The 19,438-nt window shown below is 52.8% G+C and overlaps 10 protein-coding genes across 10 annotated transcripts in view; 6 read left to right on the top strand and 4 right to left on the bottom strand.

Annotated features, from left to right (window-relative positions):
• Positions 1-535: 535 nt before the first annotated feature.
• Positions 536-1,366, top strand: BDZ99DRAFT_478866 (uncharacterized protein; the record flags this gene model as incomplete). The annotated part of the gene is made up of 1 exon (XM_033722197.1): positions 536-1,366. One exon carries the CDS (start codon positions 536-538, stop codon positions 1,364-1,366), a length of 831 nt encoding a protein of 276 aa, XP_033574344.1.
• Positions 1,367-2,988: 1,622 nt separating this feature from the next.
• Positions 2,989-3,678, top strand: BDZ99DRAFT_522997 (uncharacterized protein; the record flags this gene model as incomplete). The annotated part of the gene is made up of 1 exon (XM_033725762.1): positions 2,989-3,678. One exon carries the CDS (start codon positions 2,989-2,991, stop codon positions 3,676-3,678), a length of 690 nt encoding a protein of 229 aa, XP_033574343.1.
• A 407-nt stretch (positions 3,679-4,085) lies between these two features.
• On the bottom strand, positions 4,086-6,122 carry BDZ99DRAFT_447752 (Six-hairpin glycosidase; the record flags this gene model as incomplete). The annotated part of the gene is made up of 1 exon (XM_033718029.1): positions 4,086-6,122. The coding sequence occupies one exon, from the start codon at positions 6,120-6,122 to the stop codon at positions 4,086-4,088; it is 2,037 nt and encodes a 678-aa protein (XP_033574342.1).
• A 1,102-nt stretch (positions 6,123-7,224) lies between these two features.
• On the top strand, positions 7,225-7,851 carry BDZ99DRAFT_447749 (HET-domain-containing protein; the record flags this gene model as incomplete). Its single annotated transcript, XM_033718028.1, has 1 exon — positions 7,225-7,851. A coding segment is annotated over one exon (627 nt), but the record flags the coding sequence as incomplete, so codon positions are not given.
• A 663-nt stretch (positions 7,852-8,514) lies between these two features.
• BDZ99DRAFT_478863 (uncharacterized protein) lies at positions 8,515-9,426 on the top strand (the record flags this gene model as incomplete). The annotated part of the gene is made up of 1 exon (XM_033722196.1): positions 8,515-9,426. One exon carries the CDS (start codon positions 8,515-8,517, stop codon positions 9,424-9,426), a length of 912 nt encoding a protein of 303 aa, XP_033574340.1.
• On the bottom strand, positions 9,303-10,396 carry BDZ99DRAFT_465271 (uncharacterized protein). Its single transcript, XM_033720505.1, has 2 exons — positions 10,323-10,396; positions 9,303-10,261 (listed from the first exon to the last, which is right to left on the bottom strand). Exon 2 carries the CDS (start codon positions 9,961-9,963, stop codon positions 9,796-9,798), a length of 168 nt encoding a protein of 55 aa, XP_033574339.1. The 5' UTR covers positions 9,964-10,261; positions 10,323-10,396; the 3' UTR covers positions 9,303-9,795.
• A 449-nt stretch (positions 10,397-10,845) lies between these two features.
• Positions 10,846-12,069, bottom strand: BDZ99DRAFT_392792 (uncharacterized protein; the record flags this gene model as incomplete). Its single annotated transcript, XM_033715812.1, has 2 exons — positions 10,846-11,573; positions 11,661-12,069. 2 exons carry the CDS (start codon positions 12,067-12,069, stop codon positions 10,846-10,848), a joined length of 1,137 nt encoding a protein of 378 aa, XP_033574338.1.
• Positions 12,070-13,137: 1,068 nt separating this feature from the next.
• BDZ99DRAFT_573211 (NAD(P)-binding protein) lies at positions 13,138-14,794 on the bottom strand (the record flags this gene model as incomplete). The annotated part of the gene is made up of 3 exons (XM_033728270.1): positions 14,688-14,794; positions 13,668-14,628; positions 13,138-13,533 (listed from the first exon to the last, which is right to left on the bottom strand). The coding sequence occupies exons 1-3, from the start codon at positions 14,732-14,734 to the stop codon at positions 13,138-13,140; spliced, it is 1,404 nt and encodes a 467-aa protein (XP_033574337.1). The 5' UTR covers positions 14,735-14,794.
• BDZ99DRAFT_536851 (transketolase) lies at positions 14,462-17,155 on the top strand (the record flags this gene model as incomplete). Its single annotated transcript, XM_033726598.1, has 5 exons — positions 14,462-15,047; positions 15,098-15,963; positions 16,058-16,206; positions 16,259-16,612; positions 16,679-17,155. The coding sequence occupies exons 1-5, from the start codon at positions 14,827-14,829 to the stop codon at positions 17,153-17,155; spliced, it is 2,067 nt and encodes a 688-aa protein (XP_033574336.1). The 5' UTR covers positions 14,462-14,826.
• Positions 17,156-18,011: 856 nt separating this feature from the next.
• BDZ99DRAFT_522991 (uncharacterized protein) overlaps positions 18,012-19,438 on the top strand; it is a gene marked incomplete at both ends in the record, with an annotated part of 2,782 nt that continues 1,355 nt past the window's right edge. Inside the window, 2 exons of the mRNA XM_033725761.1 lie at positions 18,012-18,570; positions 18,629-19,354. Coding sequence (XP_033574335.1) covers positions 18,012-18,570; positions 18,629-19,354 — 1,285 coding nt within the window. The remainder of the gene's footprint in view (positions 18,571-18,628; positions 19,355-19,438) is intronic.

Here is a 19,438-nt window from a genome sequence, read left to right as displayed (position 1 = left end):
AGACTCACGGCTCGTCTATGTGCACGTAGGTGTGGAAACTGGTAGGTGAATAGGCTCCAGCGCCGTCAGTTCGAGTGGACTGCTGCAGCTTGCGACTCGCTCCCGCCTAGCAACAGATGTTGTGTTGTAGGACGGGCCCCCACTCGCTAGCCTGGTCCACTTCACAAACCTCCTCCGACATTTCACGATCCTTGGCCCAACTTCATCCACTACACCTTCCTGATCGACAATTCACATCATTGTCACGATGGTCTCCCCGCCCCAGTCGAGCAGCTATGTGCCTGAACAGCAGTCTGGCAACAGCTCCTCTAGTCACCAACACGACCACCAAGGTGACCAGTCTATGTCACCTCCTGCCCACACCGCCTCTTTCGGCCAGAGCACAGGGCCAGCCGGCATTCAGTGCTTCACTTTTCTCTATACCTATACAGGCCCAGCCGTTCAGTGCGATGGATGCAAAAAATGTCGTCGTCCATACTTCATTGACGAAGAGGATGACTCGGATCTGGACGATGACTCGGACTTACCCGAAGGCATGTACTCGAAGCGAGAGTTCCTCAGGTACGGTATCACCGAATGCGACGATGAGAACCCCCCCAAAGAGCCCGAATGCCCGATCTGCCACCTAGAATATGGCACCACCGACAACGACACGCCTGCCGAGCATGCCATACGGATCGAGCACTGCGAGCACACCTTCGGATCAGAATGCTACCGACAATGGATCATGCCAACGAACCAGCGCTACACCACCGGGGACGGACAGCGCAACGCGTGCCCGATGTGCAAGGCCGTGTTGTTCGCACCCCCGTGGTACAATCGCGACGACGAGGTGCCCAGTGACATCGAGATGGCTAGTGACAGCGAGGAGTCTAGTGACAGCGAGGACGCCGAAGCCGCCCAAGACTCGCACACTTACGACCCGAATCGTGTCTACCCTCGCCGCTCCGCTTCTCCGGAAGAAAATGCCCACCTACGACGCGTCTACACGCTATATCACATGCGCATGGCCAACCTTGACGAAATAGAAGCACAGCGGCTGCTGTTGGGGGCACACGATGTGGAGCAGAAGGAACTGGACCGCCGCGACGCTGCCGAGAAACTTCCGGACAATCCGATTGAAGCGGAACGTGTGCGTATCCAGCGTGAGGCGCGGCGTGTGGTGGCAGAGAGGAAGAGGGATGGGCTGGTGTTCAACATTTGCGCCAAAGAGGCCCGAAACGCTCGGTTGCTGAGGGAGGAGGCGGACGAACGGCTTGCGGTGGAGGAGGTGACGTGGCGACAAAAGGTGGATGATGAGGGAGAAGAGCACTCGGAGCGTCGTCAGCCGGGGTTCAGGGTTCTCCCTGGTGGACGCTTGCGTTGAGACTGGGAGAAGTTTGGAGGGGTGGAGGAGAGGGTGGTGATTGGGGAAGTTGGGGCATAAGCGTCACGACACGTGCATTCAAAGTGTAGGAGTAGCTAATACCACTCGGTGTCTCTATATTGAAGTTGCCATGCTCTGTTCTTGACGTTGGGGTTGGTCTTCAAGGCACCCCTAACTGTGTTCTCCTGATCGTGAAGATGTGTTTATAACCGATTTGACAGTAGGCCATAAGTCTGCGCACGGGAATTATCACTGCCTGACTCCAATCTTGCTCAACCATCACCACTGTGAGGAGTAGCCCAGCTAGTAAGTAGCTAGGTAGTCAAGAGGCAGTCTAATTTGCACTACTTGTGACTTTGCATCGTGCCTAGGGTTTTGAAATACCATGGGGCCACCCCAAGCAGCGGTAAACGCGTGTGCATAGACTTATAACCTGTCACTGTATATTAGGCCATAAGTCTAGGCACACGGAATTATCACTGCCTGACTCTAATCTTGCTCACTCATTGCCACTGTAAGGAGTAGCCCAGCTAGTAAGTAGCCAGTTAGTCAAGAGGTAGTCTAATATCCACTACTTATAACTTGACATTGTGCCTAGGTTTTTGAGATGCCATGGGGGTACCCCAAGCAGCGGTAAACGCGTGTGCGTTGACTTGGGACCTGTCAATGTATATTACTTTTCCACCTGTTCGCCACTACATGGCGCCCTTCAACACCGTTTTCAAATTCTCTCCATGATTATAAAGTTACTACACACTAATCAAGCTGGTGGGTATAATCTCTTCTCTGCGCATGTTCACTACTCTCTGAAGTCCTTCAGCGTATCGTAAAATTAAGGGTGTAATATAAGTATTATCACTGTCCGAACCAAGTTTCATTTCGAAGGCTCAAGATTCAAGTGCTTGTCACCGTCTGTGGTGCTTCAACATCATACAAATCCCATAGAGGCAATGTAATATTCCGCACTGTAGGAATTAAGCGCGCTTTTGAATGCTTATTCTCAGCGTGCGTGCCACCGCATGAGGTACATCAACGTGCCATAAAAACCCAAGAGCCAATGTAAAGCTTTACACTCTACAATTAAATGGCTAGAACTGCATGTAGTCCCTTCATGGTTAACATTGTATGCAGTCCCTCAATGAGGCATCAAAGAGCTTCCCAAATGGAAGTTTTCCTGCGCCTCAAATCGAACTCATTCTCATTCACTCCTTATTCGAATGTCACTGGCCGACGGTACCTCGTGGAGGTATCTAGCATTCCAGACAGTCATTGGAGTGATGGTGAATCAAGCGTCTAAAGCTAGTACCTTAGCCTATATCCTATAAATCAGCCCCGCAAATTATTTCGAGAGTTTCCATAAAGAAGCCCGTGGAAAAGTCTCAACAACGTGACCTCGCAAGCAGAAAAAATAGACCACGCAAGCTCTCATCAACGCGCTCCAGTTTCCAACCACCCGCCAACGCAATCAATTCGACACGCTTCCAAGACAGTCTCATTCAAACACCCTTAAACGCATATAAACCCATTCCCATTTACCCCAAACCTCAACAGCCTCAGCAACCTCAACATAACCCCCCATTTCCCGAAGTCTACTCTATCCAATCAACCCCCAACCCACCACCATGCCCCCCAAAAAACGCACCAAACCCAACCCCACAACCAAGCTCCCCCAGGACTCCACCACATCCCCATCCCCCCTCCCCTCCCGAAGCACCTTCTCCAAAACATGGCCCGCCAACGTCCCGCCCCGCGAGACCCCAAAACCCCCCTGCTTCACCTGCGGCCGCCGCTACAAGACCACAGACCCCTACCAACCGACGCTCCGCCCCGAACCCCCCGCCCGCCTCCCCTGCTCCTGCGTCCTCGGCGCCGACTGCCTCGCGCACCACCTCTACTCCTCCAACGCCTATCCGAAATGCAGCACCCTACTCTTCGAATGGGAGAAAGGGGATGTGCTAGTGGATGTCTACATCACGCCAACACGAACGCTGTTCTTCGCGGAGTTTGATCAGAGGTGTCCAAGGGTGGAGGTGGAGCGGCTGGAGGGGGATGTGTGTGGGGGGTGTTTTCGGGAGTGGGGGGGTGTGGTGGAGGATTTTCTGAGGGAGGTGGCGGTGAGGGTGCCGTGCGGGTGTGTGGTGGGCAGGGATTGCTTTTTGGTGAAGGTGAGGGGAGAGAAGTCTTGTCCGGCGTGTGGGAGGTTGGTGTATACGGAGACAGAGGGGGAGAAAACGGAGAGGGCGGGGCTTCAAGAGAGGTTGGAGAGGAGGGTGGGGGAGAGGGAGAGGGAGAGGGAGGGGGGAGGGGAGTAGGACGATATGGGGTGGAGGGGTTGTGATGAGGGCAGTTTGGGGACTCGTCGAAGTGCAGTACTAGGTCGGTCATAAGTCTAGGCACTTGGAATTATCACTGCTTAGATCAAGACTTGCTCACTCGACACTACTGTAAGGAGCACCCCAGCTAGTAAGCAGCTAGTTAGTCAAGAGGCAGTCTAACTTGCACTACTTCAAATTTGACATTCGCGATTACAAAGGTAGGTTTTTTGAAACTCCCTGGGGCACCCCAAACGGTTCTCAGTGCGTGTGCACAAACTTATTATCTTATGACATTTCACAGTATTAGACAGGGAAGGTGTACAATGTAATTCGCTAAGAAGGCTATTGCAAGGAAACGAATTGATACTCTATGATCATTGGTGATATATGCTTTACTTTTAACCTTACTTCACGCTAACAGTGACCTCTTTCCCTCCATCGATATCCACAGTTACATATCCACTCTCAAACCTCGCTCCCAACCCCTTACTCACCCCATTCTCCCATACAACGCCCTTACCAACACTCACGGTCCCCTTACTCTCCGCCGGCACACTCACACTCCCCTTAACTCCCTTCGGTGGACTCACCTTAAACACCTTCCCACTCCAATCCACCCCAATCCCCCCACCCGGCGTCGGCACCACCCCCTTCGCCCACGTCACACCCTCCGTCACCACCGGCTTGAATGCAAACGTGCTAAACCCCGGCCCCGTCGGCTTCATACCGAGCACATAGTTCGTCAAAGCGGGTAAAACCCCCGTACTCCATCCATGCGCACAGCTCGTAAATCCCTCTTCGTAGTAACTCCCGTCTTTCCCAATACCCTCCCACATCGTGACGCCTGGGTCTTGGCTTGCCATCCACCCATACGTCCGCTTGATCTGGTCGACGGCGGTGGCGGAGAGGTTGGTCTCGAAGCGCGCGGAGTTCTCGAAGTAGGATATGAAGGCGTACACGCGGGAGGAGAAGTCGGTGCCGAGGGCGTCGCCGGCGGCGTCGTAGAAGGCGTTGCCGTAGGGTTGGTGCATGTGTTTGGAGAGATATGTAAGAGCGGAGAGAGAGCGGTTGGCTGGTGCGGCGCCGGAGAGGATGGCGATTGAATTGCCGTCTTGGGCGTGGCGGACGGGGCCGAGGGTTGAGTCAAGGTAGGCTCCTGCGGAGTCGTCCCAGAGGTTGGCGTTGAGGGCGGTTGTGACGGTATCAGCACGACCTTTCCAGTCTGAAGTGTCTTCTCTGCCAGCCCAAGTGGCTATTTCAGAGGCTGCTTTGAGAGCGTAGACGTAGAGGGCGTTGTAGTATGTCACTGAGCCGTTACGAGGCAGGAAGGCGTAATCGCCGTATCCGGATGTACCAAATGGATCGCCTTTGAATAGCAGGTTTGTGGTGTTGTCGGTGTTGCTGGGATAGTAGGTATCTAGAAGTTTGACCAAGTTTGGGTACACGTCGTCCAGATAGCTTTTGTCTCCCGTATATAAGACGTAATCGTAAGAAGTCAATACCCACCAAAGAGGATAATCGAACAGCGGCAGTGCGTAGTCATTGATGCTAGCGGGTGGTATCCATCCATCGCTTCTTTGATGATTCGCTAGATCCACCAGCATGTTCTTAGCAGCCACTTTGGATTTCGGATGCGTCAAATACAGCGTTCGACCAGAAACAGCAAGATCTCCGATGTACGGATCTCGATCTCGTTTCGCACCATCGAAAAGCACCTGCTTCCCATCCAAAGACTCTGTGTAAGCGTTCCGCGGGTCAATGTAATCCTTCAGGAAAAGGTCGATGTTCATATCGTTGGTATACGCGGCATCATACCAATACTGCGTCAACTCTTCATCCTCACACTCGAACCACCCTTCAAAGGTGTCTGGGGTCCCTCGAAGCGCAGTATAGTTCAATTGGACGCTCTGAATCTTCACTTCGCCGGACGGATTCGCGAGGGGCGCATCCTCGGCTAGAGCATCAAGCCAAACCTTCATATATCTGAAGCCGTGGAGACCATCAGCGCAGACCTTGTTAGGGTTGGAGGCCTGGCAGCCGTGGACGTCAGTCCAGACGCTGGCATCAGCTGGGACGGCATGTTGATCGGTTCCGCTAGTGATGGTGTCGCCGTTGTCGGAGCGCGTGAAGTCGCTTCTGTCTGTGAGGTATTCCTTGGTTTCGGAGAATGCGACGCGGATTCCAGGGTTATTTGATGAGGCGCCGGCGAATGTGAAGATGGGGAATCCGACGACATTGATGCCGAAGTCGATCGTTATGGTAGGTGATGTGGTATTTGCGCTTCCATCAGCTCGAGACAGGGTGGCGTATTTTGAATCGGTACTGAGAAGAGCGTCTGCATTGGTGACATTGTTTAGAGTGGAGACGATGCGGAAAGGAGAGACAAGTGCTGTCTTCGGAGCGCGAACATATTTGCGCCAGGACGTGTCATCTCGTGCCATAACAAACCATGATAGGAAATTCAAGGAAACGACGATGGAGGTGGGCAATATCATATCTGTGAAAGAAAAGAAGATACATTGGAATCATATGAAAGTGGGTATTGGAGTCTAAGTACATACACAATTCCTACATGTGGCTATGCTCGGTCAATCTGACAACGATGCTTGCAATTTTGCTCGGTCTATATGGGACCGAACCTATGGCGAAGGATGGCTGTCAGATTCGGGGATTACGGCACCAATCCTGCAAGTTTCCCGAACAGGGTACGGTGGTATGTTGCATTAGGATCGTCTTGGGGCTGGAAAACCGTTCAGCCCCTGCGTTTTGTAGATCATGACGATGCGATCCGGTTCCGGGATGCGGGTGCAGGAAACGCTTACGCCAGTCAAAAGATTACACTGCACCTTCCCTTTTCAACCTAAGAGTGGGCTTTATAGGAGTAATAGGCAATATATCGCGTCCTGAATACACTGCCAGCAGCCTGCGTGCTAGACGCTCGCAAGCCTCTAGGATAGATGAATCCTCGCCACGGGCTAACACGTGACGTGAAGGTCAAGGTGGAATGAGCAAGCGTTGAAAGGAAGAGTAGACTCCAATTAGAGATTGTCGTTAGATTTCACATTGGCGAAGCGCCACCCACTGCCACGCTTCGCTTCGAAACACGTGATTTTCCATTGTACATACAAGTACTTCCATAACCTTTGTATCATTATTGGAGTTCACAACTTTGCTACCGGAGCAGATCGGCGGCCTTACCTGCTACAGTATCCTCCCCTATACATAGTATGATCGTGATACTAAACCTGCTCTATTCGCGACGTGGTGTTGTCACTGATGTCACACCACCTGCAACCTTACTCCGCCACAGTCCAGGCTTTGCCTTCAGCCGCACGTGCCCAAAGCGCCAACCACCTACCTATCAAATCCGCCCACGAAGCACTGCGGCCGCGCTGCAGCCTAACGACTCCAGCGTCCCAGCGTCAACACCAAAGAGACACTCGACACGTAGCGGAGGCAGTGCTCTCGGATGATGCCTGATTCCTAGTCTTTCAACTGTTAAGTACAATGTAAGCTCGTAGGAACAGTCATTTGGCTGCTAGTATGGCTTCCCAACTTTACGGAGGCGTTGACTTGAATGCCCACCTGCTCGAACCGGATCCGGATTACTACGAGTACTCGCCCAGGATTAGACTACTCGACTTGAAAGCGCGTCTTGCCCGCACGCGAGATGAGGACACAGGTCGATCCATAGAAGGGACGCTTCGTGTTGTTCCCCTTCACTTTTGCCCCCCATACGCTGCGCTTTCGTACGTATGGGGACAAAACCCACAAAATGGCAAGACCTACACCATTCGCTGGGGAGATGTCGAGATTCCAGTCTCAAAGAATTGCATAGACGCGTTAACCTGCATTTGCAAACGATTTGGAGAGCTCAGCATTTGGGTAGACAGCATCTGCGTCAATCAAAGTGATCCGGTGGAAGCCGATGACCAAATGCGACTCATGGGCACAATATACAGTCGAGCCCATACCGTACTTGTATGGTTGGGGCCGGAAAATACAAGTGCCGATTCTGGCCTTGACTGTTCACAAAGACTAGCTCTTGGCAAGACATTGCACCCAGGTTGGGAATGTTCTGAGGCTCGGACAATTCAAGAGATCTTAAGACATAAGTGGTTCCAACGAGGGTGGACTTTCCAAGAGCTTATCATGGCCAATAATCCAGTCTTCCTCACCGAATCGCAGAGCTTTACCCTGAATGATATACTCTGCGCCAAAGATCAGCTTCTGACTAAGTCACTAAGGATACCATCGGAAGCTTTGGAAGATCTTTCAACTTCTTCTCGCGACCTGGTTCCTCTTATCGACCTATGGACATCGGTGCCCCTCTCCTTGTCGGGCTTTGAGTTCTGGACATACCTACTCATTGCCTTGGAATTTTGGAGCCTTTACCGCTGCAAAACCGCGTTGCAGTTACATGGGATCTCTGGAAGGTTGCTGAAGGACGTCTTTACAGATTTATTTCTGCTTCTCACATACGGACCGAGACTTATTCTCAGAATTATTCCGGGATATACGACATTAAGTCGGAGTTTTGTGGGCGATCCTTCGAGGAACTGCCCGTTCATGCGAGTTTATGACGTCTTACCGCTTATCGCTAAACCTTTCATGTTCGTCCAGATCTGGAATGTAATGACAGATTTGATGATATTGACATTCATCCGGGTAGCTGGGGTGTACGAAAGCCTCGGCTGGAGAAGAATCTTCGGACTAATATCTGTCTACAACAAGCAGCGGCGGTTGGAATGCGGCAGTATTATCCACGCTGTGAGAACTCGGGAGGTCACCAAATCTGTAGACAGGGTCCGGGCTTTCTACCCTCTACTCGAGATGATCGGGGCTGGAACCCTCCGTCGCTCAATGGTGGAGGAACAAGAATATCACCGGTTTTTCATGGCACTGCTCCGCTGGAAACCAATGTCACTTTGCCTCCTCGTTGACGCTAACCAATCGAATTCTACTGGATTTCCTACCTGGGTGCCGCGCTGGAATCGTCCCGGATGTACCGCTTGGATCTCTGAAAAATGCATCTACGAAACTACCCAAGGAGGTATATACAGTTGCGTCAAACGACACGGCCTCCCTTTGCTAAATGTGGATAACATGACACTCTCTGTGTTTGGATGCTTCCTCGACCAGGTCACTTGCGCTATCGACGTTCTGAAGATGGATACACCGAATGCAGATTTTGGATTAGTGGTAGCATTTCTCGAGTGGATGTCAAGAGCTCAACTTCTTGTCGACTCACAATTTCTGTCGTCAGGCGAAGAGTTTGAGAACGTGCTGAAGCAGCTTCTTCCAGTTGGCATCCAAGATCCGCCCATGTCCAATAATATAACCAAGCCACTCAAAGCCTGGCTTGGAATAATATTCGGTTACGCGAATGAATATCTCCCGCCACGGAAGTATTCCGAGCAAACTACTCCTCATTCGGACCACGTCTTCCGAATATTCGACCAGATTCGTCAAGTTCCTGACGCTCTGGCTTGCCATCAAGCCCTTGTCGAGCACATGTGCGGCAAGATAGCTCTCTTCGTCACTAAGCAGGGGCGAATAGGAGCAGGATCGATTGGTATCAAAGACAACGATACAATTCATCGCATCTCCGGAGTACCACTTCCAATGGTCTTGAGAAAGGAGGGGTTCGCGCGCGAGTACCAAGTGGTTGGTCCCGCTCGAATCCGCGACGAGAAACACCAGCACATATGGAGATACAAGTTCAGGCGCATGGATCTCGTCTAGATGCAGTAAACAATCTTCGTCAGTTCTCCTTACAATGCTGCCGTTTTCGAGTTGCAAGGGCCGAAATGAGTTATTGGACCTTGTCATCCCGACATATAGCCTTCGCTTGAGACTTGGAATGAGTGGCACATAGCACGGTGGTGAGATTTCGATGCTGCTTTGGGTGTAGAATATGAAGCCAGTGCAGTGCAGAATAGATAGAGATGGTGGTGGAATGATGATGTTCGGGATTTGGTAGCAGATATCGCCTTAAAGACCAGGAACCACAGTTGCGTGTCACAGCACTTGCCACCCATCACCAATCAGATCAAGTTGCTCCGTTCAAACTGATCTCTCTAGCCCCCTGGAGATGACAAAGTCACATGCTCATCACGTGCGCTCGCCGACAAAGCTTCCGATCATTCCCTGGCGAAGTATAGGAGCAGCGCTCGTATAATCATTTACTTGTTCGTAGTGCTCTTGTGATGACCCTGTTGGATTATGACAATCATCTACAGCAATCACTGCTGGTAGCAAACAGGGCGCTTTCATGTACATGATATCGCGTTCTGTCAATGTTCAGATGCTACGGCCTGCAAATCAACAGACCCGAGTAACAGTGGAACGGGAAACTCCTGATGGTTAGACCTCGGGGATCCAAACCTTCGAGGCACAGGCCAATGTGGCGTCGTGAAGTGGTTTGCGCTGCAAACCACAAAAGGTATGCGCACAATGTGGAGAAGCTGTTTTGGTGATGGTAGGCATCAGAACGAGGTTACTGAGATGGGAAGTTCTTTTGGAAGATGACAACGAGCGTTGTTCATAGGCATTGTTCCCGAATCGAAGATTGATAATACTGCTCTCCATCAGCATACCACGTCGACAAGCTTCCCCAATTACGACTTCTCCTCCCCTACCATCAGAGCCCTCTTCCTTCCCTCTCTCCATTGACGTCCTTCCAGGCAAGGTGTTCAATCTCCAGCCAATCTCCCGGACCATCAAGAAGTGGTCAAATTTGGTTGATTCCCACAGGCATCGTGCGCTGGGACTTCCGGTTGTACCAGCACAACTTTCATGGCACCGTCAAGATTGTCTGCTTGCAAACGCGACCAGAGCCATTGATAGAGGCGTCGAATAGTTTTGCAACCAACCGGCTGCTCCTCCCACAGGACATTGATTGTTGAGACCATCTTGTTGGACCCCCCACATAGTCTTTGTCAAGGTCGACTGTTGAGCCCAGGACCAACTTCCATGAACGAGACTCTAGGAGACAGACAGTGGAGGTATTTATACCCCGTCAAACCCGGCATCACGCGGTTCACACGTGATATGTCTGCTATCACGTGGACCACTCTCCTATTAATCCCTCTCCTCTCTAACCATGTCAAGGCGTATCAGTAACTTTGAATCCATCGCAAGTTGAACAAGATTACCATTCCATCACCTATCCAACGACCTCATCGCATCCGCATACAACACATCCGCCCCGCCCTCCCCTCTCCTCGAATACACCCGCTCCACACGCTCCACCCCCTCCTTCTCCAACTCCTCCAACCACCTCGGTTTGTCCACCGTCACCACTTTCCCCAATTCAACGCCATGATCATGATCAGTGCCGTCATACCACTCCGTTGAGAAGCAATTCACCGCCCCACTCCCCTGCCTTCCCCCAAGATCTTCTAGTCCCATGGGCGGTCCTGTCCCAGAAGACGTCCACTCATTCGACGCAAACTCCATCCCGTCGGCGGTCCCATGCCCCGCGGCCGGTCGTGTCAACTCGACCAGCTTACTCAAGATCGCGAACTCCAATTTCAGCTTTACGGAGTAAGTAACACCTTTGAACGTCTGCTCCATGACATGGAGGTTCATGTACTCGACGACCAACAGCCCGATATCCAGCGCGATGATGATGACGTTGATGCTGAAGAGCTGGTACATTATGCGCCTCGTCGAGCCAGACGAGGTTCGCGGATGCGAGTTCGAGGAGGTGGTGGCGGAGGTGGGGATGAAGCCCGGGCGGCGCGAGCGCAGGATCTGCAGGACGAAGTGGATGTACAGGCCGGACAGGATGAATTCTTGGAGGGTGAAGGCGGTCATTTGGATTTTTTCGATGTAGATGTAGGCGGTGTAGAAGGCGTGGGTGCTGAAGTGGGCGCCGAAGACGACGACTATTGGTTCCTATCAGCTTCATTCTTTTATTGTGGTGCCGAGACTTTGATGGGTGATGCTGAAGCGGGGGATTAGGGAGAGCGTACCTGTCGTCATCGTGTGGAAGATCAATGCGTCGAGTATTATCATCCACTTCACCCCCTTCAACACTCGCCCCCTTCTACTCCCCTCCCCCATGACTATGCCTAGTCGCGAGTAGAGCACGACGCTCTGTCCCGTCACCATCAGCATCCATCCTAACGTGTCCACCGCGATCCCAACCGCTTCCGGCGCGAGTTTGAAGTACTCGAATAGGAACCCGAGGACGTAGAGGATTATCCCGGCGCTCGCGGCAACAAGCGACGAGAAGTACAGCCCGCGGTACACATGGAAAGTGGTCAGGATGAGAAGTAGCAGCTCGAGCGCATTATAAAGGGAGATGGCGGAGCATACGACGACGATGACTGCGGTGGCATTCTGGTGGCCGTTGTAGAAATGGAACGAGGCGCTTGTCATCCTGCGAAACACGCTTGGTAGGCGGCCACGGCGGGCAAGGCCATTCTACACAAGAGAAAACGGGTCGCGAGGGGTGCGACGAGGTTGAAGTTTGCGAAGGGTGAGCGGTGAGAGCGGGAACTGAGAGCGGTTACGAGGAGTGTTGGAAAGAAAGTTTCAGAGCCGGTCCGACTGCTTGGGACATGACCCGTGGGCTCGCCATGCGGCAGGCTTGTGGCGAGGTTTAGAGTTCCATCACGAGATGCTGTTCAGCCAGTCAGGGTGCCCGGAGCGTTGACCGGTAGGCGGAGACGCGGTTCGAGTGCAAATCCGGGGAAAGTGAGATGGTCTGGGGCGCATCCCTTTTCATCCTAGACTCATGCGGGGTGTCCGGATCACATATCCGAAAGGGACTTTAGTGGTAGCTCGATACGAACCAGCGGCACGAATTGGGCCCAGAGCGGGAAGGTTAGGCGATCATAGACGACGCGTGGACGGGTTTCGGGTCCAGGAGTTTGGGTCGATATTCTATATGGTATTGCTTCTGGAGTCTCGTAAGGATACAGTGTTTCGTCAAAGATCTTCGTACGTTTCCTACTGCCAGTGCGTGTAGTACTTCTACAGATTTGGGGCAATGAATCGCCCTGTACGTCTATATCATAGTTCTATATGCCGCTGTCTGGGGTGGCGTCGGGAATTTAGCAGTCGTTCCAAAAGCCCAACTTCCATGGGATTTGGAATCTTGATTAAACACGAGGCACTACAAGTAGTGGCAAGAAGTGCAAGGGCATCTATGGCGTTAGAGCACATCAGACGTGATGAGTACGTTAGAGCGGTTTATAGGCACTGGACTGGAATGAGGAAGCCAGCTTTCTCGCTTGGCGTCATCGCGGAATCGGGTTTCTTACAAAACGTGCCAGGTGCCGCCATATCGAAAATGGGCTGAGGTGACGGCCATGCGCATAATGTTAGTCCGATTCGCCTCGTCGAAATTTCGGCATGGAGCGCTGGTTCGGAGAATGCACTGAAGCACTCTGTACGCGCGTCTTGCAAGGTGCCAGTGGACCAACATTAGTCGCTCAAATCCCCTTAATACTCCTTCAAATCATCCATCCGCCACTTCGTCCCCCACCCCGTCTCGTGTTCAATTCTCTCATACACTTCTAGAATCGCCTTGTGTTCGCTCGGATGGCTCATGACCTGTCCCGCAATCCAAAGCGGCTGGATCGCACAATGGCCCCCATCAACCCTCAAATCCGCCTCCGTCATAAACGCACTCCCCTCCGACAACAGAAACACCGCCGGCGCCTTGAAATCCTCCGGTGCGCCCAACCTCCCAAGCAACGCCCCCGCCATCCATATTTTCTCGACCTCCGGCTCTGCTTTGAGCAGCTCATCCGTCATCGCGGTGCGGATGTACCCGGGGGAGATCGTATTCACACGAATCCCATACTGCCCCCACTCCTGCGCGACGCTGCGGCACATCTGGTGCACGGCGGCTTTAGAGGTATTTTACGCGGTGCAAGTAAGCCCCTGCCACAATCCCACTCATTAGTCTTCCATCCCCAAAACCAAACCATCCTCCCCCCTCTCCGCGTCTAAAAAGAAAACAAACATACCCTATTCGCAACCTGCCCACTCATACTCGCAATCATAACAATACTGCCGCGTACGCGGCGTTCCCTCATTATCTGCGCCCCTATCTTCGCCGTCAAGAAAGTCCCCACCACATTCAGCCTCAGAATCCGCTCAAAATCCGCCGCCGGGTACTCCAGCGCGGGAATCTTCTGCTGGATCCCCGCGCACGCCACCGCACCCCAGAACACGCTGTCCACCCTCTCCGCCCCCGCGGCGATCTTAGCTATCACAGCCGCCAGCGCAGGCTCGTCGGTGATGTCGCATTTATAGTACGTGCAGGTCAGCGGCTTGGGGGCAGCGGATTTGGCGAGGGAGAGGAGGGCGCTCCGTTCGAGCTCGGAGGGCGTGGGCAGGATGTCGATGCAGGCGACGTGGCCGCCGGCTTCGAGGACCGCGGCGGCGAGCGTGATGCCCAGGCGGCGGCGGGCGCCGCTGATGGCGGTGGTCTTTTGGGAGAGGGAGAAGAGGGAGGGCGAGGGGCTGGCGGCGGGGGCGGTGCTGGGATGGAGGAGGGGAGGGCGAGGTCGGGGATTATGGCGCCGGGGGACATTTTGGGAGAGGAAGGTGGGAGGATGAGGGTGTATGTGGCGTAAGGTACAAAGGGTGAAGGTTGTAGAAGACTTGATGGTGAGAGTCTGGAGAAATTGATATGTGAGGGGTGAGAGAATATGTTGATAGAACCCCGCGACGAGAAGGAAAAGAAAGACGGAGTCCTTACCCGATTCTACATGCCAGTTCTGCCAGAGCACATGGCTTCCAGAGACCCGTGGCCAGGGTTTCTGCGTTCCCAGAAAGTCTGTACGTGCCAGGTGGAGTTGCTCCACCTGGGGAGGTTGAAGGAAAAGGCGCGTGCCGCGTTCCGGGAACGCGACGTCGCGGGGTGCGCTTACGATGTCTACTTTGACGAGGTCGAATTTGTTAGTGTGTAGCCAATCCGCGGCGCTGAAAGAATGGTAGGCTAGCTGGAAGCCGAGATAGGATACTCAAAGCGCTCCTCGCACCCTATGGCCTTCCCCGCCGCCCCACCATAATCTCGTCCAGCTTCCATGGAGGTCGCGATGTTTTGAAGAGGGGAGCTATGGGAGCTTGCCACAATGTTGAAAAAGAGTCCTTCGATTGCTCCCCCAGGTTTCGCGCTCAATGCCTTCTCTTTCTTCGCATCATTCGTACACCACGGTGCCCTTTGCAGTCCCCGTTGAGACATTGAACCATCTCCCGCTCAAAACTGTCAATGGCAAACAGTCATCTGCTACAGCAGACGATATTGTAATAGAAGATGTAGAAAAGACAAATCTGGTGCTGCGTACCTTTGGTTCTTTCATTGTCGACTTATGTGAGCAGTTCAAGGGAGGACATCCAGGGTACGTACCACGCTTAAACTCGCAAAACTCAATAATGACATCTCAACTAGGAGCGCAATGGGAATGGCAGCTATCGGCGTTGCGCTCTGGAAATACATCATGAAATACTCAACCGAAAACCCGTCCTTCAACCGCGACCGCTTCGTCCTATCCAACGGCCACACCTCTATCTTCCAGTACATGTTCCTCCATCTTACAGGCTACAAGGACATGGCTGTGGATCAATTGAAGACCTACCACTCCACTCGGACGGACTCGCTATGTCCTGGCCACCCTGAGATCGAGCACGAGGGTATCGAAGTCACTACTGGCCCACTGGGTCAAGGTATTTCGAATGCCGTTGGTCTTGCGATGGCGACGAAGCATCTCGGGGCGGTGTATAACAAGCCGGGGTTCTCGCTGGTCGATAACATGACGTGGTGTATGATCAGTGATGCTTATCTTCAAGAAGGTGTTGCGCTCGAGTCTATCCAGCTCGCTGGTCACTGGAAGCTGAACGATTTGACCGTTATCTATGACAACAACCAGGTCACCTGCGATGGGTCGGCCGACATTGCGAATAGTGCCGAAGACGTTAATGCCAAGATGCGTGCTTGCGGGTGGAATGTGATTGATATTTTGGATGGGAACCATGACGTTGAGGCTATCGTCAACGCACTGGTTGCCGCCCGCTCGAGCAAGGATAAGCCTACATTCGTAAACGTGCGAACGATCATTGGGATTGGTAGTCAGGTCGCAGGCGACGCAAAAGCACACGGCGCTGCTCTTGGCCCGGCCGTTGTTGCGCATGTAAAGAAGCAAAACGGGATGAACCCCGAGGAGCACTTCGTCATCTCTGATGAGGTGTATGCCTTCTTCCGGGAAACGAAGAGTAGAGGTCGCCAGCTGGAGAAAGACTGGATGAGCTCGTGTCAGCGTATGCGGCTGAGTATCCCGGGCTCCATGCCGAGTTCCAGATGAGGATAAAGGGTGAGACGGAGAACTGGATGAAGTTTATTCCCTCGAAAGAGGATCTCCCACCACACCTACAGCGACTCGAAAGTCTGCGGGGCTGGTCTACAACCCGCTTGCCGCAAAGTTGCCAAATCTGATGGTTGAAACCGCAGATTTGTCTCCTTCCGTGAACATGGCATGGAAAGGCAACGTTGACTTCCAAAACGTCAGTATAACTCCACTTAACTGCCACGTACCTGCAAACTGATTCTCTGTAGCCCGACTTCCGCTCCGCCTACGGCCTCAACGGCGACTACACCGGCCGCTACATCCACTGGGGCATCTGCGAACACGCCATGGCATCCATCAGCAACGGCCTCGCCGCCTTCGGCAAAGGCACCATCCTCCCCATCACCTCCATCTTCTTCATGTTCTACATCTACGCGGCCCCCGGCCTCCGCATGGGCGCCCTTCAACACCTCCAAACCATCCACATCGCAACCCACCACTCCATCGGCACCGGCGAAGACGGGCCCACCCACCAACCCATCGCCCTCGCCTCCCTCTACCGCGCCATGCCCAACCTCCTCTACATCCGCCCTTGCGACAGCGAAGAAACCGCCGGCGCCATGGTCACCGCGCTGAACGCCAAGAACACCCCCTCAATCCTCTCTCTTTCTCGCCAAAACGTCCCCTAGTACCCCTCTCACTCTTCCCGCGACGGCGTCCAACGCGGCGCCTACGTCTTCGTCGAAGAGCCCAACGCGGACGTCACCCTCATCGGCGTCGGCGCGGAGATGGTCTTCGCTATGCAAACGCGCGAGCTTCTCGCTTCGAAATACAACATTCGCGCGCGCGTCGTCAGCTTCCCGTGCCAGCGGCTTTTCGAAGCGCAGCCGGTGGAGTATAAGCGGGAGGTGCTGCAGTACCGCTCGAACGCGCCGCGGGTGGTGATTGAGGCGTATGCGGTGAACGGGTGGGAGAGGTATGCAGATGCGGGGATTAGCATGAGCTCGTTTGGGAAGAGCTTGCCGGGCGCGGCGGCGTATAAGCATTTTAGGTTCGATGAGGAGAGTATTGCGCCGAAGGTGGTGGAGTTAGTCGAGGAGGTGAGGAGGGAGGGGGTGGGGTGTTTGAGGGGGGAGTTTAGGGATTTGAATGGGGGGATGAAGTGATGGGGGAGGAATGATGGGATTGGGGTTTCATATGCGGGCGTTAAGGGCCATTGAAAGGTGTTAATGAAGTTGGGGCACGGTAGAACTTTGAGAAGGAAATCTAGATGAAGCAGAATCATGATGGGAATATCTACTTATCTCATCGAAATCTGTGGCCGATTTTGGCGCAGTTCATTCCTTGCGCTTTGTGGGTTCTTTCTGCTTCGATTCACTTTAGAGCAGATGAGGGCGATTGATCGTGAGAAAGTTTACTTGATGGAAGTCGTGAAGTTTGAGTTGCGACAGAGAGACCTGAGGGGCAGAAAAGCGGGACGAATAAGAGAGTTTTGGCGAGTTCAAGGTCACCGGTAGAGTACCCAGCAGGCCTCACACACCTTGCCCACTTTATCGATATCGTATCATGCAGTGTCGAATGGACATGCAAGGATGGCTCGCGTCTCAGTCTGGGCTATAACATAGCAGAGCCGTGCCAATTCCTAGAAAAGAGGACAAGATGTAGTTGATGAACGTCGTGAAGGTCACGTTGGAAAAGGTAACGCGAATAGGGAGGTTTTGCGTGCATCTTTACGAAGCTATGGCTTATTTACAGTCTAGCTCCGTGTTTCAGCCTCCTCCCCCAACTCGCAGCTTGCTTTCACGCAGCTGAGTATTTTCTCAAGTACAGGGGGGGATACTGTATGGTGAGCCGCGACATCCCCATACTTGTCTGGGGGTCCCTCATAGCTCTCCAACTTCATTCTCCTTCTTAGAATACCAACCTCATTCTCTCGGCAGGCCGGATGGCTCGACGGTAACTCTACGTTACACCGCCAACGGCTCATGCTTACTGGTCTTGCTATCGAATACCTCTACCAGCATGCCAAGGGGAATTGAGATGCCGGATCTGCCCATGGTGAAGGTGAAGGAGTGCAACGAATGCTACGTATACCACTATACGATTCTTGAAGCATGTCCCAGTTGCGGTCATCGTTCCGAAAGCGTCAAACACGACTCCTCCGACCCAGAAAACTATGACAGGTTTACTTCCGACCTCAACTACCGCAGGTTCACTTTCGACATCAATAAGCTTGTCCTCCCGCAATCTTCTACTCCATCCCTTCTCGTGCCTACATCTCTAAGTAATGATTTTCAGACGCGACCGTGGGCATTATCATCCCGGGTCGACGAATCTACACGCGTCCATCTAATCGCCAAAGCGAGTGCGAATGCGGAAGTTGGCAACCATTCCTTACTCAAGAGCCCGATTGACGCGGATTACGAAGGTGTATTGGGCATACCGCGGGACTGCGATGCCTTGACAGTGTTTCTGCGGTCGGAGACATCTAGATTTGACTTACCTGAAATTGTAAAGCACATAACGGCACTCGGAACGTGTTGGAACAGGCCCACCGACTTGAACTATCTGAAAGAAAAAGGTTCGTTCTTTATAGGCTTCATTGTCTCCTTGCTCCCGCTAAGTATCTGTGGCCTTAGATCATCTTCCATCTCATTCTTCGGTAATAGGAAAGGCCGACTCCGGGTACATCACAGATTCCGTCTATAGCAGCTCAGCGAATCATAGTAACGGTTACCTCTTCCGAGGTCCCCAGGACCAGAACGTATTTGGAAAAGCTGGAACAGGGTTTCCCAAGCCCTTACACCACAATGTAGCAAGGGTTCCGAATAAATGCCTCGAAATCTTCCTAGCGCTAGGAGGTAACCTCCGGGAACCGCGATGCTCGTCGAATATGAGCGTCAGACCGATCGACTCCATCTCACATATCGGATCAGAAAGAAGATATAGCCCTTCAATCTCTTCACGGCATTCTAGTAGCGACAATGTATCCACAAAAAGCAGCGACACAGAGATAGATCACTTTAGCGAATGTGAAACTTCTGGAAACGACTCATTCGACAACCTCTCGATGAACTCCACCATATCCTATTTGACCCATGGAATTGTCGACAGACTAATGAACGACATACATTTCTTCTTTGATTCTGAATCTGGGATCATCAAATGTACCATCGGTACATCCAACAGCAACAGACCAGTTCCAAATGGGCAAACCAATTCTGGGAACGGAAAGCGAGAGGAAAATTCCTTCGGCGCAGGAAGAAAGCGGCCGAGAGGTCAAGACTGTGATCCGGACCCTCCGGACGACAGCGACGACGAGGATGATGACGAAGATAATGGAGACAAGCGACGGAAGTTCTCAGGTTGTGAAGAAGCAGTTCTGTGTTGATTTGAAGAGGCATAAGGCCCGTATATATAGCCTATGAAAGGGGGGGGGGGGGGGGGGG

This window comes from Mytilinidion resinicola (genome assembly GCF_010093595.1).
Source record: "Mytilinidion resinicola strain CBS 304.34 unplaced genomic scaffold BDZ99scaffold_14, whole genome shotgun sequence".
Taxonomy (NCBI): Eukaryota; Fungi; Ascomycota; class Dothideomycetes; order Mytilinidiales; family Mytilinidiaceae; genus Mytilinidion; species Mytilinidion resinicola.
The sequence above is the reverse complement of the archived record's forward strand: the minus strand, read 5'-3'. Positions and strand labels throughout refer to the sequence as shown.